The 25,169-nt window shown below is 49.5% G+C and overlaps 11 protein-coding genes across 11 annotated transcripts; 3 read left to right on the forward strand and 8 right to left on the reverse strand.

Annotated features, from left to right (window-relative positions):
• Positions 1-2,527: 2,527 nt before the first annotated feature.
• farB1 (putative C6 transcription factor (Ctf1B)) lies at positions 2,528-5,180 on the forward strand (the record flags this gene model as incomplete). The annotated part of the gene is made up of 3 exons (XM_056707105.1): positions 2,528-2,733; positions 2,789-2,955; positions 3,019-5,180. The coding sequence occupies 3 exons, from the start codon at positions 2,528-2,530 to the stop codon at positions 5,178-5,180; spliced, it is 2,535 nt and encodes an 844-aa protein (XP_056571407.1).
• Positions 5,181-5,386: 206 nt separating this feature from the next.
• N7489_001351 (transcription factor domain-containing protein) lies at positions 5,387-7,506 on the reverse strand (the record flags this gene model as incomplete). The annotated part of the gene is made up of 3 exons (XM_056707106.1): positions 5,387-6,120; positions 6,181-7,366; positions 7,420-7,506. The coding sequence occupies 3 exons, from the start codon at positions 7,504-7,506 to the stop codon at positions 5,387-5,389; spliced, it is 2,007 nt and encodes a 668-aa protein (XP_056571408.1).
• Positions 7,507-7,874: 368 nt separating this feature from the next.
• Positions 7,875-9,108, reverse strand: N7489_001352 (uracil-DNA glycosylase; the record flags this gene model as incomplete). Its single annotated transcript, XM_056707107.1, has 3 exons — positions 7,875-8,171; positions 8,234-8,693; positions 8,747-9,108. The coding sequence occupies 3 exons, from the start codon at positions 9,106-9,108 to the stop codon at positions 7,875-7,877; spliced, it is 1,119 nt and encodes a 372-aa protein (XP_056571409.1).
• Positions 9,109-9,485: 377 nt separating this feature from the next.
• On the reverse strand, positions 9,486-11,214 carry pdiA (protein disulfide isomerase PDI1; the record flags this gene model as incomplete). The annotated part of the gene is made up of 4 exons (XM_056707108.1): positions 9,486-9,837; positions 9,894-10,333; positions 10,400-10,778; positions 10,838-11,214. 4 exons carry the CDS (start codon positions 11,212-11,214, stop codon positions 9,486-9,488), a joined length of 1,548 nt encoding a protein of 515 aa, XP_056571410.1.
• A 584-nt stretch (positions 11,215-11,798) lies between these two features.
• On the reverse strand, positions 11,799-13,646 carry atg22-1 (putative autophagy protein Atg22; the record flags this gene model as incomplete). The annotated part of the gene is made up of 2 exons (XM_056707109.1): positions 11,799-13,447; positions 13,517-13,646. The coding sequence occupies 2 exons, from the start codon at positions 13,644-13,646 to the stop codon at positions 11,799-11,801; spliced, it is 1,779 nt and encodes a 592-aa protein (XP_056571411.1).
• A 352-nt stretch (positions 13,647-13,998) lies between these two features.
• Positions 13,999-14,245, reverse strand: N7489_001355 (uncharacterized protein; the record flags this gene model as incomplete). The annotated part of the gene is made up of 2 exons (XM_056707110.1): positions 13,999-14,154; positions 14,180-14,245. 2 exons carry the CDS (start codon positions 14,243-14,245, stop codon positions 13,999-14,001), a joined length of 222 nt encoding a protein of 73 aa, XP_056571412.1.
• Positions 14,246-14,682: 437 nt separating this feature from the next.
• Positions 14,683-17,958, forward strand: N7489_001356 (mediator of RNA polymerase II transcription subunit 14; the record flags this gene model as incomplete). Its single annotated transcript, XM_056707111.1, has 2 exons — positions 14,683-15,363; positions 15,415-17,958. The coding sequence occupies 2 exons, from the start codon at positions 14,683-14,685 to the stop codon at positions 17,956-17,958; spliced, it is 3,225 nt and encodes a 1,074-aa protein (XP_056571413.1).
• A 210-nt stretch (positions 17,959-18,168) lies between these two features.
• N7489_001357 (DNA polymerase epsilon noncatalytic subunit) lies at positions 18,169-20,457 on the reverse strand (the record flags this gene model as incomplete). Its single annotated transcript, XM_056707112.1, has 1 exon — positions 18,169-20,457. One exon carries the CDS (start codon positions 20,455-20,457, stop codon positions 18,169-18,171), a length of 2,289 nt encoding a protein of 762 aa, XP_056571414.1.
• A 349-nt stretch (positions 20,458-20,806) lies between these two features.
• N7489_001358 (SHNi-TPR domain-containing protein) lies at positions 20,807-22,222 on the forward strand (the record flags this gene model as incomplete). Its single annotated transcript, XM_056707113.1, has 2 exons — positions 20,807-21,862; positions 21,941-22,222. The coding sequence occupies 2 exons, from the start codon at positions 20,807-20,809 to the stop codon at positions 22,220-22,222; spliced, it is 1,338 nt and encodes a 445-aa protein (XP_056571415.1).
• Positions 22,223-22,551: 329 nt separating this feature from the next.
• Positions 22,552-23,244, reverse strand: N7489_001359 (yippee/mis18 family protein; the record flags this gene model as incomplete). Its single annotated transcript, XM_056707114.1, has 1 exon — positions 22,552-23,244. The coding sequence occupies one exon, from the start codon at positions 23,242-23,244 to the stop codon at positions 22,552-22,554; it is 693 nt and encodes a 230-aa protein (XP_056571416.1).
• Positions 23,245-23,625: 381 nt separating this feature from the next.
• Positions 23,626-24,582, reverse strand: N7489_001360 (ornithine decarboxylase antizyme; the record flags this gene model as incomplete). Its single annotated transcript, XM_056707115.1, has 4 exons — positions 23,626-23,842; positions 23,947-24,312; positions 24,356-24,365; positions 24,426-24,582. The coding sequence occupies 4 exons, from the start codon at positions 24,580-24,582 to the stop codon at positions 23,626-23,628; spliced, it is 750 nt and encodes a 249-aa protein (XP_056571417.1).
• Between the last annotated feature and the right edge of the window lie 587 nt (positions 24,583-25,169).

Here is a 25,169-nt window from a genome sequence, read left to right on the forward strand (position 1 = left end):
AATATTTTTCCCCGGAAATGGCGATTTCTCAAAGTCCCCCACCCTGCCCCTCTATGTTGTAGTCACGCGCAAGAAATATATGTAGAGCTATAAAAGTGTTATCGCTCGGACTTGCCCATAGCCAATATCATTCACTGGAGTTTGCTATCCCCCCCCGCATTTGGAGGGGCAAAGTACGCCAGTGGAATGAAAGAGGAACTCGGCTTTCCCCCCGGACTAGCAAAACGTGGGGTGAAACCATGCCGGACTGCCGTCTTGGTCTTTTCTCTATTGGCTATTGGTTTATCGAATGCTTGGCAAGTTGGATACGATCTTGTTAACCATCTTGGGTTATTATTAAAGTCATTGACGGTGACATGTCCGAGATGTATATGCTCCGCAATCTCTGGTAATATAAGGGCTTTTAGCTTTTCCTTAAATATTCCAAACATCTTGGGCCGAGTCTAAATGTAAGTCCTGCTTTAAGTCAGATAATTACAGAGAGTACTAGGTAGACCTGTTAAAGGGAAGATCGAATAATTAGATAAGCCACCGATGTTCCAAGGTTGGAATCGAACGGTTCCGGTTCGGGTGGCAGAGTCGGCAATGTATCGGAGAAGTCTCTTCTCTTCAATTTGATTATTTTATATACAACATATTTTGTACGGAGTACAGAACCTCATCATTTTTGTCTGACGGAAGATGCCGGGAAGCAGATAGAATATCAAGGGTCCGGTAATAAAGATAGAATCAAATCGATTGACCTTTGCCATGTTCGTGATTGGTGTCCCCACTGATACTTAGGTAGGATCCTCCATTTCTCCATTTCTCCATTGGATTTGAGGCTTTTAGATGGCGTCATCCATATTTTGAAATGGCAAAAAGTGAAGAACGGGGTTCTCCATACAACATAGATCGTATATCCGACATAAAAAGCATAGTACGTAACTAGAGTACGCATTGAGAATGTTACCTAGGTATATATTCCGGAAATCGGCACTTTTTTGGTCCACGTGAGGATTCGGCAGGCCGGTCGAAACAATGCGGGATATAAATTTCTAAATCTACTTTGGCCCGTTCAGGGGTACTCCACGATTCCGGTTTTATTCCGGGGCTGGATTTTGTGGGTAGTACATATATTCTACAATCCAATATGTTGTATGTATACTCTCCCTTGCACATCCAATGGAACCTGTGGCACAGTGTAAAAAAAAGTAATAACATATATTTCTACAACTTGCACAAAGTACAATAATTGTCTCACAAGGATACCATTTCCACTGTGGAAGGCCTGGACTCAAAGATTAATAATAATATAACAGAGCTGCGTCAAGATGGAGCCGTTAGGGCCGTGCTTATTACGTAGGTTAGAGCCGGGTTACGATATTACGTGGACGGAGCCAGGAATCCATTGAAATTTTATATACATTGAAGTTTCACACATCAAAGAGACCAACCCTGCATTGATCTATCTTGTGCGGAGTACGGAGTATAGCACTGTGTACAGGCCAGAATGTGGATGTGTATAATATGTCGACATTCAATTCACAATATATTGTACAGTCCACCGGTGCTGATCGTATTACTCATCGGTCCAGACGTTCAGACATGCGCCTCAACCAAAATCCCTCCACATAGGCTCCGCTTGTCGGAGACTGGAGAAAACTCTCCAGGATTGGCTGAAAAGTCTGGGACAGTCGGGGGAATGTGGGAAAAGCAAATTCCCCTTTTTTTTCCACGTTGACCCGCAATATAGGATCTTCACGGAATTTTATCTTTTTATTTAATTTCATTTTTTGTTCGGTGTTTCTCGGAGGATGGAGGCCCACTTCGCAAAGGAATCAAAAAGAATAAGAATGAAAGGGAACGAGAAGATTTAATATGCGAATGGTCTCACATTTATAATCTATTGGCATGAGCACATAGCCGACTTGGGTATATAATGAAGATATAGTCGACTTGTATATTACGGAGATATGTTGTAGAGTAAGGTGTCTGAAGAGAATGATATCATCAGACTTTCACATGGAGGGCAGGGAGACCTGTGGACGTAACGTGACCGGGCCGAGGGATGGTACAGACCAAACGAAAAATAAAATAAAATCAAAAATAAAATCCAAATGGCGTCGAGGGTACCCCAGTTTTGACGGGTCTTAGCTCTGAGTTAGGGGCATATTACCTCATTAAGTAACTTCCATAATACCTATAATACCTGTAATTTACGTAATACCCTGGGGGAAACAGTAATTTATTCCAATTCCCCTCAAACCTTGGCTGTTTGCGGGTTCAACCATGGTAAGAGAAACTCTGGGAACCTGGGGCATATTTAAGCCCCGGAGGGATATTTCGATTAAATAAAAAAGGAATCCCTCCTTCTCTCGACTTCTGCTTTTGTCTTCCTTTTCCTTTTCTGATTTTTCTGTTTCTCTCATATCACATGTCACATGTCAACTCATCGTGACATTCCCTTTTCAGTTCTTTATCACATGCTCAGTGTCTCTATATAACTCGAATGTCCCCCATTCGCCCCCGAACGCAATAACACAACATGACTGATACCGAATCCGGGAAACGAAAGGCCTCTACGGCCGGTCTCTCCGGTCATAACCGTCCCGTGAAGAGACGCGCCTCAAAAGCCTGCTGTTGCTGCCGTGCTCGTAAAGTGCGCTGTGATGTGGTCGAGAATGGCTCTCCGTGCACAAATTGCCGCTTAGATCAGGTTGAGTGCGTGGTCACGGAGAGTAAACGCAGAAAGTTTGTGGAATTGAAATCAATTTTTATCTGTAAACTTGGTTGACCTGTGATTTAGGAAATCTCGCGTTGAGATAGAGAACCACTCCGAATCTCCGGAGGCCTTAGAGGAGAATCCTTCCCACCGATTCAGTGACCTTTCAGGCTTGGCCGATTTCGCACCGACGTCCCCTTCGCAGGCCTCGGTCGATCTTGACCAGGGCCAACATATGCCTCATCTGCTATGTTAGTCAATTCCCTTGGGAATCACAGGAAATCTATTTAGCTGACAAGCAAAAACAACAAAAGACCAAAATCAGGCTCAACGCATTGGCTCCGATGACCACTATCGACGCCGCATGGCCCCGAACCCAGCAGTTCCCGCCTCTATGCCATTAGCTAATGTGACCTCGCAAATCCAACAACTATTAGACCCCAATTTTGGCAACACACGATCTGCTAGCGGGTTCCTCCCGGATTACATCCGAGGACTCCCCGCACGACTCCAGAAAGAGGATATTGACTACTTGGCCGTCAAGGGTGCCTTGACCATCCCGGATGTGACACTCCGGAACGAACTATTGAAGAGCTATATCCACTATGTTCACACCTACATGCCTTTGCTCGACTTGGAGGAGTTCTTGCAGAATATCGTCCAGAACGATGGAATCCACCGCATCAGTCTGCTGCTCTTCCAGGCTGTCATGTTCGCCGGAGTGGCCTTCATTGATATGAAGCACCTGCAGGCCGCCGGCTACCAGACCCGCAAGGCCGCCCGGAAGGTCTTCTTCCAGCGTGCCCGTCTCCTGTACGATTTCGACTACGAGGTGGACCGCATCTCGCTCGTGCAGTCGCTTCTGCTCATGACCTACTGGTACGAGACTCCCGATGATCAAAAGGACACCTGGCATTGGATGGGTGTCAGCCTATCTTTGGCCCACACAATCGGCCTTCATCGGGATCCCGGAAACTCGCGGATGGATGTGCGTCGCCAACGCATGTGGAAGCGGATCTGGTGGAGCACCTACACCCGTGACCGACTGATCGCCCTAGGCATGCGACGGCCCATGCGTGTCAAGGATGACGATTGTGATGTGCCCATGTTGAGTCTCGATGACTTCGAATTCCACCCTTTCTCTCCCGAGATCGTGGCTATCGTTGGCAACTCGGAGATTCTCCAGAATGTCAGCCACCAGCGCGAGCTCGCGTTGATGTTCATCGAGAAGGCGAAGCTCTGCCTCTGCGTCAGCCATGTATTATCTGCCCAGTACTCAGTTCTCAGCCATAAGTTTGGTGGCACCATGGAGACCACAATGATGCTCGTCCCGAAGAAATCCACCGCGGAGACCTTCGAGGTACGAAGTTGTGACCAGGAATTGGAGGACTGGCTGGCCAACCTCCCTGTCGAGACGCAATATACAGCCTCTGGTGGATCGAAGCTATCCGAAGCAGAAGAAGTGCTTCACTCTCACCGTGCCTTGTTGAAAATGGTCTATCTCACCACATCTAGCGCGCTGCACCGCCCACAAGTCCTCCCCGCCATCCCCTACCCATCCACAGACGCCGAACTCCAAGACATGTCCCGAAACAAGGTGCGATTCGCCGCAGTCGAAATCACTGCCATCGCCCAGGACCTGCATTGCCTCGACCTGACCCGGTACTACCCCACCACCGGCGTCACCGTCCTCCTACCAGCAGTTATTATCCATCTTCTCGACATCAAGTCCACTGACCCAAGCATCCGCATGACAAGCCTCCAACGCTTCTATCAATGCATGCGCATCCTTCAGCGCCTGCGTGAGATCTACGCCTCCGCGGACTTCGCCACCTCCTTCCTCGAAGCCGCAATCCGCAAAGCGGGCATCCAGCTCACCGTCTCTCCCCAAGACGTCCAGTCCTCTTCTGCCTCATCGCATACTCGCGATCAACCTGCCGCATCCTCAGACCCCTTCCACTCCACCGCCACCGTCCCCTCCCGCCTGCACACCCTGACACCTCCGCCGGATTCCCTCGCTCAGAAGATCCCGGACCTTACATACCCTAAACTCTCCGGTCCTTCCGCGGGCGGACGGTCTACCGGAGACCTTTTTGCTTCGACGCCCCCGCACTCCGACGGAAGCGAGAATGGCAGCACCAATAACCTCAATCCGAATGCCAACCACAACAAGGACCGTGACGCCTTTGCTATGCCCTCCGAAATGAGTCTGACCGAACTCATGGATCTGGCGAATGATGCCGAGGTTACCCAGAATGACTTCGACGCCCTCATTAACTTTGACGATCCGGGCAATACCGATTTCTTTGCTGATGACAATGCCCAACAAAACGGTGCCCCGGTCCAGGAGAAGGGGTTTGATTTTGAGGTTGATAACGTGAACATGATGGGCTTTGATACGGATAAGGCTGGTGATTTCGCCAACCTGGCGGACAACAGCATGTCCGAGCATGAGCCTATGAAGCTTTCAGGCTGAATACGAAAATTCAAGAGGCACCTCCGGCTTTGGACACAGTCTCTGGCCTGCAAATACGATGAACGGCTTCTCGTATGCCCCGGGTATATTCTACCTATTGGAAGGTCGCACGGGCAAAATGGCCCGGCACTAAAATTTATGCTGCATGATGTATAGTTCCTTTTCATTTTCTTTTATACACAGTATATATTTTATAATGATGATGATTATGACTGCGGATCACCCGTTTGCTCTTGAGTCTCCATAAAAATAGGATCCCAGAAATGGGTGGGTAGAGAGATATCTAGGAACTCTCCAAACAATGTGTCGATGTCTGCAAACCCGTCTTGCATAGACGTATCCGGGCCACCCATCGGAGGTTGGAGGACATCCAGTGCGATTTCCGGCGCCGGGGATACAGCTGCGATTCTGTGGCTGTTATCGCGCCGCCTCTTGGCTCGAGGGGAGTCATTGCCTTGGACTGCGGAATTAATCACCCCTGACCCCTCTGATACGGAGCTGTGGGTGTTCACATTTTTACAGGGCTCTGCCACATGTTGTGGACCCGTAGGGACCGTCCGAGAGGATTGTGGCTTGCCTTGAATCTGGTGCAGGGCTTTTTGGCCCAGCCGGGCCATCGCCTCGGCCGAATACCAGTACGGACTAAGGTTTTCTAGAACAGAGCGGCACGCCTCAAGACTAGCTTTCGCCCGGTCGAGGTGCGTGATAAGTTTGCTCGAGCGGAGCTGTCGGTATGAGACACCCATAGACAAGGTGACAGAGTATGGTACGATTGGAAGAGGTGGTAGGTCATCGGCACATTCCGATGCGACAATGGAGTGAATGCGAACGGCTGCTAGTCCTTGTCTAACAGACGAGAGTCTGGCGTGATCGATGTTCTCGGTGGGTCTATGTCGACAGGACAAAATGGCAACAGAATGATAATAAAGCTCCAAAAAGCCTGCTCGCGGTTAGTTCAAACAGTCCGATGGCACAACGGATATCTCCATGATGGACGTACCTAGGGTACCAAAATCCAGGTCATCCTGGGTATCCTCCCCCACAATATCCTCAAATGCAGGGAACCCCTCTTCCCACCCGCTTGTGGTTTCCGCAGAGGGTCGGTAGAACGATATCACAGTCGCGAGCAGATCTGACACAGCAAGCCACACCTCAAAAGCCCCTCGCGACGTCTGAGCGCTGACATTGGGTTTCACGACCCCGATATCGCGATCAGCTAGGAGAACCGGTCGGCCACCGATACTTGCATGCATCTTGTCCAATGTCCATAGACACCAGAAGAGTTTAGTCAGGGAATCTGTGGAGGTTTGATTCGGCCGGCCGAGATGCAATCCTACCGTCTGGGCCTGGTGGATGGCTTGACAGAGGTGTAGAGATGCTGCTTCCGCCCCTTCAAGGCCCTCGCAGTGCAAGGACATTAGCGCAAGAACGCGGATCCGTGTCAACCGATCCGGTTCTAGCTCTGCGTCCATAGCGACAACCAGCCCCTTGTAAATCTCAGAACAGAATTGGCGTGACGATAAGATTGGGCCCCCTGGCACAAGGCGTAAGTGAGGATTGGCCGCGCGGGTCTTTGCTGCGGTGAGGCATATGGCCTTTTCGAGAAACACCGAAGCCGAACCTTCTCCTTGAGCTTGGAAAAGTTCTTGGTCGACTATTGGCATAATGTGATTGACTTTGGAGAAGTAGATAGCGGACAAAGACTGGCGCGTCCCGAGGGGTAGTCGTTCGCATGCTTGTATTCCTGCGGCAAACCGTTGGTGAAGCAACGATGCAATGGCTTGGCCATCGATTGCCCTTTGCGCCAGGGTATTGTCTGCATATTCTTCGCCTGCGGCTTGTGCGCTCTGTACGCTCTGAGGCTTCGATTTCTGCGCAGCTGGGGAGTTGATCCAGAGCCCAATACGATCCCGGAGAGGGCTTCCGGTCGGTTCATTTAATCTTTCACGAATCAGAGATTCTGGATTGAGATCGCCCACAAACCGCTCGGTGGCAGGGACTGATAATGAAGCTGGACTATCGGATGTTGCCCAGGGTTGGTCTACGTGCGCGGATACAGGAAGCTGTTCGGGATTCGAACCATCTCTGTGGATGGGCCTCGCAGGGTCATCGTTGAATTGGGGCGGTGATCGTTTACTGAGATCATTGGAGGGCTCCCATTTGGGGATCAAATGTCGGCACCGTTTCTATTGCGAGGTTAGGTGGAGGATTTGCTGGGGTCAATGATCCTATCGCGCACCTTTGACCGTTGACATGTGGGACAAGCTCGCAAGGCCCGAGTGCGACTCCGCGACTGAGGGATATCTGGAAGCCAAGTGAGCTCCATCTAGGAAAACCATTCACGACACCGGTGGTTTTATAAGGGTGATGGTGGAAGAAGCGGAGACCAAGATAGGCTTATCGATAAGGATATCCTAACCAGGTCGAACTATATCGTATGGCATTGAGCCTAATTAATGCTTCATCGTGGATGCATTTTCCCTACAAATACATCATCGGATTAAAACGACATTTACAACATAGTGTGTACACATGTGCAAATCGGTACAAAAATCCTTCGGAAATTCCATCAATGCGCCCGACTTCTCAACGCCACAAATATCCCCCAACTGAAACAACATGGAAACAAAATATAGCCAACCCAGGACTTTTCTAAGCTAGTAAGTTGACAGGTATGAATGCAGTTGAAGAAGTCTAAGCTGAATTCGAAGATCTTTCAGCTGCTTCAGCCGCCACTAAGGCTTCAACGGCATCATCATCATCATCAAACTCATCAAACTCATCAACCTTGCTTGGCTGAACTTTCACATCCTCAGTCATGGCAGATTGAGGCTTAACTGGCACGTTGGCCGAAGCGGCCGAATTTTCCTTGTCAGGGGCGCAAGGAGCCAAGGGCTTTCTGGATGGCACTAAGCTCCAGTCAATTATTTCGTCTTCTCCGTACCGCGAAGCAAGCCAATCATTACACTTCTTGAAGTGTCCATTTTTGAACTACATATCATCCCGTCAGCGAAGGGTTTTAAGGACAAGTCCGTAGAGGATGCTATACTCACGAAGCCATTATGCGCACTCAGAGGACTGGGATGTACAGATTGTAAGATGCAGTGCTTCTCTTTGTTGATTTTTGCCACTCTGTTTCCGGCAGGCCGACCCCAAGCAAGGAAGACGACGCCGTTGGTTCGTAACCGAGCAACGATATCGATAACCTTCTGTGTGAATTTCTCCCAACCTTTGTTGGAATGACTGTTGGCCTGGTGGGCACGAACAGTCAGGCAAGTGTTGAGCATCAGGACGCCACGCTCAGCCCAAGGTATGAGTAGCCCTCCCTTATCGGGCGGTGACTCGAAGTCGGGATAGTCGATCTTGATACCCTTGTAGATATTGAGCAATGATGGCGGAGCTCGTACAGGGGCACGGACGGAGAAACATAGCCCATGAGCTTGGTTGTGATTGTGATACGGATCCTGGCCAATGATGACCACTTTGACGTTGTGCAGGGGTGTGTGTCTGGACCTACAGTCTGATCAGCACACAGATTTGGCCCAAATAGAGTAGATCCAATTTACCATGAATAGACATCCTCCTCCGGTGGAAAGACCTTCACATTGGAATCCTTCTCCTTCTTCAGGAATCGCTTCAAGTTCAAGAACTCAGTGCTGACCACTTCCTCCTTCAAGTGAGCGAGCCAGCTCTCATCCAAGGTATCAATTTCCAACTGCAACAGTTCCTTCTGTTCTGGCGTCAAGGTAGCAACCCATTTTGCCTTATTAAAGCTGCTTGACCGTGGGGTTGGTGTTGAAGTTGCTTGATTGATCGGGGGTTTCGGCTTTGGAGCTCCAAAGAATGCAGTGATGCTTCCACCTTTAGGTTTTTTCGAGTCAGGGGCCGAGATATGCTCTGATTTTCGTTTTATGGCAGGGCTGACCATGATGGATGGGAAATTATGAAGACCGAAGAAAGAAATTCCAGAACGTTGGAAGTTGTCTGGGGGCTACCTTGGTACGGAGGACCGGGGTGATAAGAGATCGACGCGTTTCACGCGACGCGATTGATCTGCAAGGCTGAGCTCTGGTGAAATTAATCGGTTTAGAAATCATAGAAATCTACCAAATTTACAATTTGTATAAATTATAGAGTTATAGAATAATTCATTTATTTACATATGTATTGTTTTACTCTAAACCATCCACTACAAGTCTAGACTTTTGACACAATTTACGGGGGAGTAAAGAACATTGAATATAGTCCGAGTTCAGTCAAAGAATACAACATATGAAGTTACACATTCAAAAAGCGAGTAAGCGCTTAAAGCTCATCGTGACTATCCTTCTCCTCGGATGCAGGAGACTCAGTGGCCTTGGGGGCCGCAGTGACCTCGGCACGCTCCTCGGGGGTCTTGGCACCATCGGCCAAGCCATCGACCTGGTACTTGCCGTTCTCCTTGATGAAGGTGACCAGGTCCTCAACGGTACGGGAACCGGCGTACTCAATAGGGGAGTCCTTAGCACCAGCGGGGTAAAGCTTGATAGTGGGGAAGCCAGTGATGGAATCGGGCACATCGTTGGCAGTGGCATCAACCTTGGCGACAGTGACCTTCTCATTCAGCTCCGGGACATCGGCGAACAGAGCAGCAAGCTCCTCGTACTTGGGAGCAAGACTGGTGATAGCGAGTTAGAGATGCGACAAATGGCGGATGAGCTGTAGAAAACTTACGACTTGCAGTGTCCGCACCAGGGAGCGTAGAACTCGACCAGGACATCCTTCTCGTTATCAATGACAACCTCCTGGTAGTTGCGACCAACAACAACGGTAACAGGTCCCTCCTGAGTCTCGGGGATGGGCTCGGACTTCAAGCTAGGCTCAACCTTGCCGTCAAGGACGTCCTTGATGAACTTGCCGATGTCCTTGGCATCAACCTTCTTGGTCTGGTCGTAAGGGTACTTGGCGTTCTTGGTGGTGTCCTGGATGGCGAAAGCAGGGAACTTCTCGGGCTCAAGGTTGAGGTTGCCAGCGTGAGCACCGAAGAGCTTAGCGTCAAGGGTAACAATGTTGATGGCTCCACGGTGGCTCTCAGCGATGGGACGGAAGTCAGCAGCGAACTGCTCACGCTCCTCGGCAGTCTCGGCAAAGATGTAAGCCAGGGGAATACCAGCCTAATCGTGGTAAAAAGTCAGTTTCTTTTCTTGCTCAAATAAGGGATGAAATAAAGCTGGACATACCGCCATATACTTGGAGTAAGTCTCGGGACCAAGCTCGCCAACAAGAGGGGTGCTAGCGGTCTTGACCCATTCGAGGATGGCCTCCTCGTCCAGCTTACCGTCGTACACGGCCTTCTTCTCATCGAAGTCCTTGTAGAGAACAATCGAGGGCTGCTTGGCACCCTCAGCCTTGGCGAGAGCAGCATCGTTGGAGGCAGCGAAGAGGAAGTTGTCACGCTGGGATTCAGCGAACGAAGTGAAGCTCTTGTTGGCGGCCTTGTCGTCCGAAGCCACGTATCCGATAATCACGATCTTGTCCAAGGCCTTGAACTCCTCCAAGTTTTCTTCGTTCACGTTCGAGACGGCGGGCATTGACTGCTTGGTCATGTATGAGACAATCCTGTCGAAGAGATGCGTTAATTTTGAAAGGACAAGAACCAGGAACCCATAATGACTTACGCGTCGGCCTTTCGGGCACCAGCGTAGGGCTTGTGTGAATCGGGTCCACGGAAGACCTTCAGAGTAGGGTAGCCATCAACCTCGTAGGTTCGGCACAGCTCCTCCTCCTCAGTGCAATCCACCTTGACCACAGGGATATCCTTGGCCTTCAGCTCTGTGGCAGCCTCTTCATACTTGGGGGCAAGGGCTTTGCAGTGACCACACCAAGGCGCGTAGAACTCAGCAAGGACCAAAGGGTGCTCCTTGATGAAATCGTTGAAGGTATCAGTTGTCAAAGTGACGACATTGGCGTCAGCGTCGGCAACTTCAGGTTCAGCAGCGTGAACGGCCGCAGTAGCTCCAAGGAGGCTAAGGACCAGAGGGGCGAAAGACCGCATATTGATCTCTTAAATTAAACAAAAGCCCAAAATGCTCAAAATCAAAAAGAAGGATGGAGTAGAGAGCTTACAACGTAAAAGCAGAGAGGGAAGGTTTTATTTAATGGGGGAAAGGACAGTTTGTTCATTAAAGGTGGAGCTCTGTGACTGGGCTATGCAGGGCTGCAAGGGCGGACCTTCCTTTCAGGTACCTGGTACCTCCACCGCCAGGCTAATTTATGGGGAGATCCAGGTACATGGCACTTATATAATTATTAATATGTTGTTTGTACATAAAAAGTAATACGACGGTACATATAGGTAGGAGTCTAGAATGGTAACGGAGACATGCCCTTGATCTTGCATATGCATGTGGACAAGTGGCCTCTATTATCTAGGTCTATATCCCCTCGACATCATAGAGTCTATGCCTTATTATTTCCCTTATATCATATTTGCTTCTGGATAGTCCCCAGATGAAAAGGACTAGTCTACCAATACTCCGTATATAGACCAAAAACAGAAAAGAAACTAGAAAAGAAAAGCAAACAGCAAAAAGCAAATACATCCTACTTGTCACATCACAGTCGCGCATATGTTGATCTTCACTCTTCAATCGGATCCTCTGTGGTCTGATCGTCAGATATGGCCCCATATTCCGATCCTTGAGGTATGCCATCCAATTCAGCCCCCAATGCTACGGCATCCCGTTTCCCACGATCGACATCCACCAAAAGCATAAGTGGTAGTGGCACAAAAATTAAAACCGCCAAAAACACAAATGCTGGTCGAATCTCACCGTAGCGATCCGTAATCGCGCCAACAATAGCTGGCCCAAAAATGCTGGACCCTTTGTCGGTGATTGCATAAAGCGCGTAGAAAGCCGCTTCGTAACCTGGGGGAATGAGTTGCCCAAAGAAACTTCGACAGTATGATGATAGTCCACCCATGACAAGGCCGTAAAGGGCCCCCAAAGGATACATTTCCCAAGGCTGATGGAGACCAAGCCCCACGCGTTGCACAGCCGGTATGAACCCAAGAAGACCATATAGCGGAATGAGCTCAAACAGGATAATGCACGCAATGATCGTCTGCGAGGCTCGTAGATTGAAGAAATTCGATATGTAGCTCCAAGAGAACGCACCGAATACTCCGGCAAGCATGACGATCACATTGATCAGTCCCAGGGCGGCAGGCTTCATGTTCAGTTGGGTTTTTGCAAACAGTACGGCAGTGCCACTGACAGTGGCAATTCCATCACTGAGAAGGAACCAGGCAGCAAGGAATATCACGATATCTTTCAGTTGCCGCGCCCGTGTCACGGTTTTTCCAAGAGATTTCCAGGCATACACCATGTATCCGGTCCACGAATGGAGCGGTTTTCCGCCACTGTCCAACAAAGGCGGGCCTGGCCGAGTACGCAACCACAAGGATGCCGGGATGGTAAAAACAAACCACCATAACCCAATCAAGAAGAGCACAAGACGTAATGAGAATGTTGGCGGACGCACGACCACAACAACTAAGATAGAAATCACCTGCAGAATCACTGCACCGATATAGCCTATACCGATGCCATACGACGAGATTCTGGTGGAGAGCCGAAGCTCCAGGGAGGTGATAGTGGCAGCGGACGTCTTGCCGGCTTCTCTGTTAGGCCCAAGTAGCGGCGTGGAGTCATCCACGTTTGTTCGATCAATATCCCCGGTCGAAGAAAACAAAGGGTCACCCCTGGGGCCCGTCACATTATCATCTGGCGATGCAACCTCTTCACTTTCCTTGAGCGATGGATGATGGCGGACCAGAACAGGTAAGAAGGAATTCAAAAGGACAAAGGACGCACCAAAGCAAGTATTTGAAATGATTGCAAGCAGTCCACCTAGGAGGTAAACCTTGGGGACCACAACCAAGAACAACATGGTCGCAATTGAGCCAATGAAAGCAAAAACAATCAACAGTTTCTTGCGATAGGTTCCATGGTCAGCCGCTCCTGACATCGAGATTATAATGACGGCTTGGACCAAGACGCTTAATGAAAAAGTATATAGGGCAAAGCTTGCCGTGTTGATTTCAGCGCCGAGGAAGTAAATGATGCACTGGCCGCCATCTGACACCTGGGGAAGATACACCGGTGCATCTGAGCCTGGTGGTGGCAGCGGGGGCCTCCAAGTTGCGCTGCATGGTGTGGTCTTGTCAGACAAGAGAACGCCCCGATCCCGAGCCATTTGCTCCAGCGTTATCGGAAGAAATGAACCTTTGACAGATCAGATGAGTCTAGGATGAAGATCCCAAAGGATACCCATGGAAGTAGGACCACACATACCCATAGCACATACAACAAAAACCTCTGCAGCCCAGCCATAGCAATACCAGCCAGCAAGCTCCCTCTTGCTGGTTGGCCGGGTGTCATCACCGGGATATTGAGGAGACTCGACATTCTCCTGTATACTCATGGCTGGCAAGTGAAAGCCAAATTCATGGCCAGAAATGAATCAAATAAGAAGGCATACAGTATTTGGAGGTAAGGAAAGTCAGTCAGAAGTCACTTGGGTTAATGATGCCTGGAAGTGTTCAATGTTGGGAGATGGTATCGAAGAGGTGAGGTCATATGAAGGGCCAATGTTGACTTCCCTGGGGGGTGGGTGGGATCTCTTTACAAAGCATGTACATGAATGTATGGTACAAGAAGTTACTGAGAACTTCAGGGTTGGGGTTAAATTGTACTGGAGTGGTTGTAACAGTACTTCTAATTAATACATGATTTATTACCATACAGTGCAAATTGATTCATCACAATACAAGGCATCAAGGCATGCAACGGAAGGCGGTAGGGTAAATGCATGCAGCGCATCGCGCTTTCATCAAATCGTCTTGGGCTTGAGATATTGTTGGCCTAGTCCTCCTCTGGACACTCATTTTCTTCTCAGGTGCTACGTCTCCAGAATATCTGAGTCTTGAAATCTATTTCAGTTACTTTGACAGTTACCTTGACAGTTACTCTACCCTTCGTTTCCTGCCATCCCACCAGCTTGTTTTGCTGCGTTCCTCGCATTGCGACAACCCTGCTATTACCCTTGAGATATCTAATTCCCCGATCGCACATCTCGTCACAGCTGCTTGCTAGGCAGATCGAAGTTGAAACCTGTGCCATCCGGAGAATTTTGCACTGATTCCGATCCCCATCCGTTGCCATCGTCGCCCGAGCCTCGACCGACCATTCGAGGTCCATTTGAATCCTACGCCGTGCGCGAAGCTCCTCCGATTATGAACGTGGCCTTCTGTTTGCATGGCCCGTGAAACGCATGGCATCATATTGAGGACCTACCTGTGGCCTTATCTTTGATTTCGGCTTCCCTTCCTACCCCAGCGCCGACTGGATCGAGCCCGGAGCAGTGCCTGTGCCGCGTCGCTTGTTCTGCGCCGTGCAGAGGGCTGAGGAGGGGAAAGCTTTAACGACAATTATAAATCAGCTAGGCTGTGCTTCCAGAAATGCCCGGTTTCGTCATGGACAATGTCAACATCGAGGGATCTGTCCGACGGCCGGGCGTCAATGAGGCCAGAAATGGTACGCCTAATGCCGATAAGTCCGGTCATCTCTCCGACATCAATGGATCGGTTTACGTCAACGGCGCATCGAGCGGGATTGCTGCTTCGAATCAGTACCCAAGCACGCTCACAGATGAGACAGCGGAAATCGTACCCACATTGCCATTCAAACTCCCACATATCACACAAGGATTCTTTCCGTTTGGGACATTAGTCAATCGCTCAGTACAGGAATGTTGGAATGAGCTTTCGGAGTTGATTGCAGAATTGGCTACGATACAAGTGCCAGCCTCGGGTAGTTCGATGCCAACTAATGGTAAACCAGCTGGCAACCAGTCATCGGAGAATGTGCATAAGAAGTTGCGTCTCTTGGATTTCGCTCATGCCAAGAGGGCCGAGTTCATCAAACTTCTAGTCCTCTCGCAATGGAGTCGCCAAGCTGCAGATGTCAGCAGACTCATTGATATTCAAGGGTTCATTCGCACGCGACACCAATCATACGACGCAGCTCTTCAGTATGTCGGCGAAGTGAAGCGAGATCTTGTCCGAGCACAAGTTGCCAACCCGGATCTAAAAACAGCGGTGGAGGTATTATCAAAGGGACGTGTAGCCTCTTTGCCAGATGTGAGTTTCTCCAATCGATTCGCAGCCTGTAATCATCTAACATCTTTACAGCTCGGTTACAAACCTCCCACACCATTAACGGCACGAGCAACGCTCAAAAAGCTACTTAAACTCAACAGAATCATCAGCGTGCGGTTAGCGATACACGATTCAGTACCACCGCCACTGCGCAATTACCGGGTCCATGATGGCCGGGTTACATTCACAATTTCTGGTGAATTTGAACTTGATCTCTCAGTGGCGGAAGAGTCAAAGGCATCCCAGTTTTTCTTCGTGGATATTCGCTTCCTTTTCTCGCCGTCATCGCCTATCCCAAAAGGTCGAATCTTCAACGAACTTGATGGTAAGATCAACGATCTACTCCGTGATGATGGTTTGATGGGATGTTTCCAATTTCTCCACGGTCTCGTTCTTACAAACAAAATCAACATTCTCTTCAAGCAAGCTGTGGACCTTTCTCGGGGCCTCTGGGCAGATGCGTTGCGTATCGAGCTATTACATCGAACACTTGTTGTTCAGTATTGGCCTCAGAGATCAGGGCCAAAGAGCTGGCTCGAAATCGGAGTCAAGAGTGGTCACCGCAGTGGCAGTTCCAGCGACCCGAAGCCTGGGATGTCTCATGTCGGCTTCCGATGGATGCGTGACGGCCAGCAGGTCAGCAGCGATGCCATCAGGTTCAACCCAAGTGATCTATCTATGGAGCTTATTCTGCGAAGCGTCATCGCATTGCACACGTCACATCTTCTCTCTACCGCATTTGCCACCCTCAAAAAGCATATTCTTTTCTCGAATCACACGCTATCACTACAGGCTCAACTATCACTGACAGAACCTGGAGATTGCCGGCTTGACGTGCAACTCACAGCCTCACGTTCTCTTCGGGTTTCTATCGAACCTATGTCTGGCTCCATTACCCTATGTGGGACACCGCATGTGTTGGAACGTCTCGATAGTGATCGAGGGCTCTATAAATCATCGATAGAAGAGATATTATCTCGTATTGCCCGACTGCGATGTATCACTGCGGTGGATGAGATTGACTCTGGCATAAAGGCACTCGGTCTCGAACCTGTGAACCAGAGAGTACTTGGGCTGGATCCTCGCAAGCTGTTCCCTCCTGGTGTAATGCGGGCCGCTTTCTTCACCCATCGGCTTTGGAACCGGCACTGGGTCGCTGCAGCGACCAGTAGCATGGATGGTGATCGCTGGTGGCTTGTTCAACTTCGGCCAACCGGGACAGCGAAAATGGGACCATCTTATAGCATTGGCGATCCTAGTATGAGTCTTCCGCAAGCCCACGTGGTCAGTGAAACCCTCATTCCTGCGCAGAAGCGACTCAACTACACAACGTGCGCTGAACTGGTCCATGGGCTCACCGGAATCCTGGCGATCCATGCCAATGCGCGTTATCTGGCAGACTTGCCAGCCATGCATTTCTGGCCCTCGTTGAAAGAATTGCAGCTAGAAACGAATCTCACAGTGCCAGATCTCTTATTCAACTATAGCTCGTCCACACTTCCACCTGCTTTCCGGATCACCTTGCCCTTCGGGGTAAAGAAGCAGTCGCAATTCAAAGAAATGATTCGACTGGTTTTCCATGGAATTGACAATCAGAGCCGCTCTGTCGTAATGATGGCCCACGGCACTTTGAAAACCCGCATCAAATCCTTGGTGCCGCTCGTCTCAAGCATCGATTCTTCATTGATCGTTGAAGACAAGGGTGCTGGCTTCGCGCTTCGGTTGCTTGTGCCAGCCGGTCATTCTGTTATCGCTTGTCTGTTCGAACTCTTGCAGCGACTCGAATGTGTTCTGTCTATCCTCCAGTCCCTCATACTGAAGGGAATGGAGCCCCGGTCCTTGTCCTTGTCGCGAATTGATTTTGCCTACGGGCCCGAGAACAAATTTTCGGCTCTCTTTGATATCAGTTCCAAGGGGCCTTCTTTATCAGACTACGTTGACGTTGAAAATGCGATTTCGAAAGCTAAGCCTCTTTTCCAATTGAAACTGGGCATCAAATTCGAAAGCTCCAGCCCTCATCGTCGGATTCAAGAGCCCCTCACCGTGGCTTTGAACCAGCGGTTCACTGAAGCCGGTGTTGAATCAACCCTCCACCTCTTAGCTACCACGCTTCCTCTGCTGCGGTCATTAGATCAGATCACTCAGTTGAATCAGACGGATCTGTCAATTGTGCAAATCATCGTGCGCAAGCCGACGGTATACATGATCCACTATCCACGACTGAGGTCTCGTTTCCACTTGAGTGCGGTGATGCACCAGGACCGTTTGGTCTGGATGTTAAGGGATGCCAACGGAATGGACCAGTCTGGTCGAGGCCAGGTCGCAGCTTTTGTACAAGAGAAACTGTACCAGTCGAAAGGCGATGGGTGGAACGGCCTGGGAGATGGAGTTGTAGCGAGTATCAACAAGGTTGGGAACCTCATACTCGAGCTGCACGAGTGTCTCAATGCTCCCCATCTTCAACTCGACAAAGTGGAAGTCAAAACCGAGCAAATCCCGAAACAATTGCCCATCAAAGGTCCGACATCTGCCGCTCCACTCGCCAAGAGAAATACCGATGTCATCACCATTGACTAGGCATTGTGGTGATCCATTTATGCCGTCCTCTCGAGGGATCTAACGTAGCTCAACCGCCTTTTTTTTCCCCGAGCCTTTTGCGTTTTAATACAAGAGCAGCTACAAGGTTCTCTTCACACAATGTATTCATAGGCTTCGATATGACATAGCATCTAAATGTATTTCTGTTCATGATGCGTGAGATTTAATTAAATCGTTCCTACAACAAGGCTAACAGCGCTCTTCCCTGACCTTCCCTCGGTTGCGTAAAACATCGTACTCAACCCATCTGGCCATGTGAGTACCACCTTCCGGTAGCAAGCGCCCGGGATTCATGACATGACAGCCCTCATAGGTCATGCAAAACGGTGCAGCCTCGGGGTCTGCAAGTACCAGTGCGGTTGGCAGCGGGTACAACTGTAGAGCTGAGGCATGGTCCCATAAGACGGGCCGCAATGGAAGCGGAAATGGGGAGATCGTTCCTTGGTCCAGGATGGTCTTGACGAGCCTGCGGGCCATTGACGCCCCAGACGAGGCAGTTGCAGCCTTGGTGCCCTGTTGTTGGTCCATGTCTTCGACTTGACCCTCACCAGCTGCAGAGACCGCATCACCAGCAGCACTGTTTGAGGGCTCATCCATTGTAACATCTGACTCGTTGTCAAGGGTGGTGTTGACAGCACTGCGTCGCAGCCTTCCCGAGATATCATCTCGGAAGATGGCGATGTCATGGACTGGCCCAAACCACGAAAGACGTGCCGGATTTGAAGTCCAAATTGCATCTCCCGCAGGTTCGGCGGTTTGTGACCTATTCAACTCGGCGTTCGCTGTTGCAAATGCACGTCTGACTCGAGAGGTGAACAATTCCGGGATAGGTTGTCGCGGTACTGTTGAGGCTGCACCAGCAGAGAATGCCGACGCCCAAGGATCATTATCACCCGGCACAAAGACAAAGGTCGAGTGTTGTAGCAGCGCTGGAAAATCGGATAAAACCAGCGCCAATGAGTCGAAATATTCCTTGTATTCGATACTCCCGGCTCGACCACCTCCACTGATGATAGCTTTCTGTGCAAAATTGCCGATCAAGATAAAGGCTTGTGGGCGTTCACGAAGAGATAGATCATTGTAGGTTCCGAAGACCTTCTTCAGGGCGTCTAGTGTCTTCATGTTGTCTAGATTGACTTCGCTCATGATCGCGACTTTGAGCCTAGTCGTTTCTGGTGCGTCCTGGTCTCCTCGTAGGCATTTTTCCTGGATTCTTCTCATTCGTGCACCCTGGGCACGTTCACTTCCCAGTCCGAGAAAGTCAACCCACCCAAAACCACCACTAGAACTCAGCTGTCCGCTACCGTGGCGGTTACTTGTTCCTAGCGAGATATCACGTCGCTCACAGGGAGGTCCGCAGATTGATATGCCGACAAACTGACCTCCGATTGCACCCCCGACTCCTGTGTTCCCTCCCAATGCAGCACCTTTTACCATCTCTTCCTCTTCGTAAATGCCATCGACAAGCACAATCATGCCAGGGGCAAACCACGCGCCATCTTCGGGTATCATTCGGGCATGGCTCAAGTCCAATGCTACACTTCCAGTCAAGTCGACCAGGGATAAGTCGCCAGTAGGAGAAATTGCAAGCAATCCTAATAGTAGATGCGAGGTTCCACTCCTGCCCAGCAAATTTGCGATTGGCGTCAATTTATAGGATTGTCGGTGGGCAAGATTGGACGATGAACGTTGCAGTGAAGGAACACCGGCGACACCCAATGAGCTCTGGAAAGATTCATTACGGAGCAATCGTTGATACACAAGGTTGTATCGATCTCGGAATAGTGCAGTTTTGTAAGCTGGTGATGGAAACAAGGATGGCTTTGACTTCACGGCTTCAAAGTATTTCTTGTCGACGTTATACGTCAAGCGCGGAAGATCAAAGGCGTCAACCACCTTGAGCCAACGTCTTGGGTGAAGTGACAGTTGCGTATCATCTTCCTCGGCAGTCCCTTGTTTTGAGGTATCACCGGCTGTTTCAACCCGTCCATCACCTACACCCATGGATGCCTTCAAGGAACCATCTTGGGAAGCCGTTTTCCCAACAACAACCCTTCCACCACTCATACTGCCCTCGAGAGTTTGCAATATTGTCTTTAGGGACGCTCCTTTCCCTTCCTCAACAATCACGCCTCCGCCAGCTCTTTTCCATATCTTGGCAACCTCATCCAGGACTCGTTCTGCTAGGCCTTCCTCACGCCACCCTGAGCCACAGTTCTTGCCCACAAACACTGCTAGTGTTTGAAGGGCAGACGATGATATTGTGAGATTATGTTTGCGGGTAAAGGTCCGAAAGGCTACTGGGCGCAGGGTCGATGGAGGGAGTAAGATCGGTAAAATTGAAGTTTTGGTGGGAGGCGCATTTCCCTTGGGTATTCGAAATGGACGTGCTGGTGTCCCGAATGCAGGCGAGGACGAAGGAATAGGATCCGCTGTCGCTGTTCTGAAGCGATCAGGATGTCGCGGTGTTGAGTCCATATTGTCTCAAAAAAGAACGCGGAGCCTTGTGAGGTTGGGGTCAGAAGCTCGAAGTGAAAACCAATAATAGGAAATAGTGTAGTATACCTAGATAATTCAGAGTAATAAGAGCATAATAAGAGGGGAGAAGGGGAGGAGAAAAGAGAGAGAACCAGAATTCAATTAAATCGAAGACGCGTGACACGCGCGCCGGAGCTAAAGCTTCTTCCAATCTCATTTTCTCTCTCTCTCTCTCTCTCTCTGTCTTACCCACTTCACTCGATTCTCCTACTTTAATCTTACTCTTACTTCTTAAAAAGCCTATTTAGCTTCCTAATTTCTTCCTCCGCTACTCTTCATCAAAGTCGCAATGACTGATCAATCTTCCGTCTCGGCGCAAGAAAAACGAACGCAACTCGATGACTTGATCGCACGCGCTGCTGCAAAAGATGCGACCAAAGACCATGACTCTGCTTCCGAGTTGTACTCCCAAGCTACCGAGCTTCAGGCCGAACTCAACGGCGAACTGTCCCCCGAGAATGCCGATTTGCTCTATGCCTACGGAAAATCATTGTACAACGTGGCTGTGAGTAAAAGTGATGTCCTTGGCTCTAAGGTAGCCGGCGAGCAGCAACCGCAATCTGGCGACGCTTCTTCAACCAATAAATCTTCCGCTGGGTCGAAATCCACCAGTGATTCCCTTGTCCAAGACGCGATCGCCAACTCGATGGCGGAAAAGTCGTCGTCCACCAAGCGTGGAGATAGGGAATCGGAGCCCACAGAATCCAAGCCATTCTTCCAGTTTACAGGAGATGAGAACTTTGTCGACTCCGAGGACGAGGATGAGGAAGCTGGTGAGCAAGGCGAGGACGAAGAAGAAGATGACGATTTGGCCAATGCCTATGAAGTTTTGGACCTTGCCCGTGTTCTGTACCTCAAGAAGCTAAGTGCTGTAGAGGAAAATGACGGGGGCAAAGGAAAATCGACTGTGGTGTCCTCGGACATAAAGCACATCAAGGAAAGAATCGCAGACACACACGATCTTCAAGCCGAAATTTCACTGGAAGGTGAGAGATTCAGTGAAGCGGTTACCGACTTGAGAACTGTCCTCGAATTGAGAAACTCGCTTTATCCTCAAGAAGATCCCTCTGTTGCTGAGTGCCATTACAAGCTCTCCCTCGCCCTAGAATTCGCATCAGCCCAACAAGGTGGTGAGGAGGATGGCGACGATAAACCCAAAATTGATGAAGAAATGAGGAAAGAAGCTGCCATACAGATGGAACATGCCATCGCGAGCTGTAAGGTCCGAATGGCCCAGGAGGAGAAGAAACTAGAGGCCGAGAAAGATGAGGATGAGGACAAGGCAACTGCGACAAAGCGAAAGATCGCTAATGTCAAGGAGATCGTCACCGAGATGGAACAAAGGGTAAGTGTGGTTTTCCCCCTCTCTCTTGCCTCTACTTTCAATATATTGCTTGAACTAGTTAATAATGAACTAAATTAGCTTGTCGATCTTCGCCGACCACCCGTCTCAATTGAGCAGAACGACCAAGCCAACGAGGCTATGCTAAAGGGAGTTCTGGGTCAGATCATCGGTCAGTCCGCAACAGATCAGAAAGCTCAGCTTGATGCAGCTAGCAAGGGAGCAACAGATCTGTCTGCCTTTGTCAAACGTAAGCCTGCAAAGCAGCCATCGCAGCAACCTGAAACCGCCTCAAAAAGAGCTGCCGAGGAACCCGCGGAGAATGGCTCCAAGCGGTCTCGCGTTGATGATGCTTCCTCATGAACAAGGTGTCTCGTGTCCTCTGACTGTATCGGAACTTCTTTTTCTTCTCTCTTATACGTCCTACCTAGAAATTATTTAAATTACCAGGGTATTAATGAATTCAATGAATCAGATCTCGTGTGAAATGCCGGACTTCCAAAAGGGAAAAAATCATAGATCGCAAGCTCTTGTTGGCTGGTATTAATAGTGCATTAGTATGCAACAGAGAAAACAGAGAGGAAAAAAAAGGCAATGGAAAAAGGCAAGACAACGAGGTTGTTCGAAAGGGTATCATGTCACATTATGCAATGACCTCATCCCACGAGATCCATCCCTAGGATTTCCTGCGGCTAAGAGATTCCCCACATCGCAGGTCGACGTTTAATCTCACGGTTTCTTCGACGTGCGGCAAGTCCAGGGCTCCAGATTCCGGCGAACAGGTCCTCACACTCATCTTCATCCTGGCTGTCGAACTCTGTATTTGCTGGGCCAGACTCGATTTCATGTTGATCGGCTTGCATAATCTGATCCACACCAGGTGGAGATTCCCAGCATGAAGAGGCGGCGATTTTCTTGGTTTCGAGAATGAACTTGCCAACCTTGTATCGCTGTGATTCTTCTTCGGCTGCAACATACTTCCAGCCCAAGACACTGCCACAGAACGTGCAGCTAATATCACTGACTGTATGTGCCCCTGTAACAAGTTGCCGAGGGACTGGACGCTGCAATATCGTATTGGGAAGTGAGGCTGTAGGTGAAGACGACGAGCTGACGGACACAGCAGTGGCTACTGGCTCTGCCGACACAAGATAGGCACGGCCATGGCGACCTGTAAACCCCTTGCTAATAATTTGGGAAGTCCAGCAAAGATGTGAGGCACATCCTGCGCAACGCAAGTAGGAAACATGGCCGTCGAGATACTTCTCGGTCTTTGTATTTTGGGGCTGGTCCGTTGGAGAAAGCCCCGCACTATGTTTCGTGGAGAACCCGGTGGGGAGGAGGAATTTAGGGAACTGGATAGTTTTGACGCGCTCCTTAGACATTCTGATGTTTAAATAGGAAGCTTCACTCTGAGAGGACCTTGAAAGGCTTCCCAAGGTTGGAAGGGAATGTCCACGGGTATGCCCGAGTGAAAGGTGAATTGCACTTGGGCAGGTCTGGAGGTGAGGTCATATATGACTTATCTCTTATCTTATCCGCACGGGGCTTGTTTCCGTCAAAGCGGGGGGGTGACATTCTCATTAGAACACTACCTACCTAGGTAGGTACATACGAACGCATAAATGAAAAAATAATGAAGCAATACTCGGTATTCGGAATGAAAGGACAGTCGCCTTGCGTAACAGAGCACCAAGACATAAAACAATATCCATAACTCCAATCCAAAACGACTTAAACCGCATCATACTACTATGATGCTATCGCTAGACTTCGGCAACCAAGAAAAGCCATTTATTACTAAGGCAGGGCCCTGGTTCACTGTCTGATACCCAGGGTGCCAAGGTGGTGAGGTTGAAACCACACCATCCTAGACTTCGCACGAGCTCCATTTCATCCGTGCGCTGGGAGCGACTGACACAGGCGACTATTTGTGAACACCCGAAGGTGGCGAGATCGGCAAGTTCGAACAGAGCGATCAAGCTGAGGCAGGAGTCAGCAGGTGAATCAAACACATATGAAGGACAGTCACTAAACAGAAGAGGAAAGTCTTGACTTATCCAAGGAAACACAAGGGGCGTACATACCCTGACTTAAGGCCGTGTTCAAGTGCACGGTCCTCGAAGAAGACGAACAAGGTCCGCTCTTTATTGTGTTCTGTCACAAATCCGCGATAGATCGCATCACTGGAGTAATCCCACACTTCTATCCATCTCTGGATTCGATCATGCTGGTGCTCGATTTGGTTTGACTGGATATTTTGGAACGCATCCATCCCCAGTGACTCCTGTCCCACGAAAGTCCTCTCACCCAGGAATGTCGCAGACAGTTTGTCACAGAAGAGTCTCTCACACTCTTCCGGGATGTTATGCGTTGCCTCCCCCTTGTACTCTGGCCAGTTGTTTCCAGGCCAGGTTCGTTCCGCGCGGGAATCGAGGATGTCGTGGGGAGGACTTGAACGAGACGATTTAGTCCCCGAAGGGACCTCAGGCATACCACTGTACCCCTAGATTGGAGATTAGATGCCGAGCAATATGGTTGCGATTTCGGGTTACGAGATACTTACCGGCGCCCAGGGTAGTGCAGTAGTGGAAGCCGTGGACCTTGGAGGTCGACGGCTCAACACTGTAGCAAGTAGCCAGAACGGTGCTCTGGGAGTCTTGGTCGAGAAACCGCTGCATTTGATTGCAATTACTACTGTGGTTACTCATATATTTCGCCATGATGGTTGATCTTTCAGATGATTGTTCTGGGAGGGATTGGATGAACGGTGTAGGTCAAGATACCGAACTAGATCGAAGTCTGGATTTTAGATTAAGTAGAGAAGACACGATGAAGACGTTTGACGTTTTGGTGAGGAAAAATCAAGTGGTCTGATGTTGGATAGCGGAAGTGGACAGGGGTTGGACGGGGGTGGACGATGTGGAAGTAGAGACGGTGTGAATCGGGGGGTGAGCATTTTCCCCAGTCACCTGACCATCTCTCACTCTCTTTACACAAGGAATTAATTATTGTGATATTCTTCACCTTTCTCTCTTTCGTTAATTTAGTTTTATCGTTATTATTACTGGATGTCATGAGTTTACTTTCTCTTCATGCCTTAACATGATTTCTACTGGTTGGTCGACCTCAGTCTATAAAGAGGGTGCTACCAAAGCCAAGAGTGATTGTATTAATGAGCAACAGTAAAATTTATATTAACTGCACAGACGAAGGGTATTTAGCCAGACGATACTCAGTATTAATGCCTAAGCCCTGCCAAAGTACTTGGGGGAAGTCGGAATGATTAAGGGTTGAAGTATTCTTATTG

This window comes from Penicillium chrysogenum (genome assembly GCF_028827035.1).
Source record: "Penicillium chrysogenum strain IBT 35668 chromosome Unknown utg000001l_segment0_segment0, whole genome shotgun sequence".
Lineage (NCBI taxonomy): Eukaryota > Fungi > Ascomycota > Eurotiomycetes > Eurotiales > Aspergillaceae > Penicillium > Penicillium chrysogenum.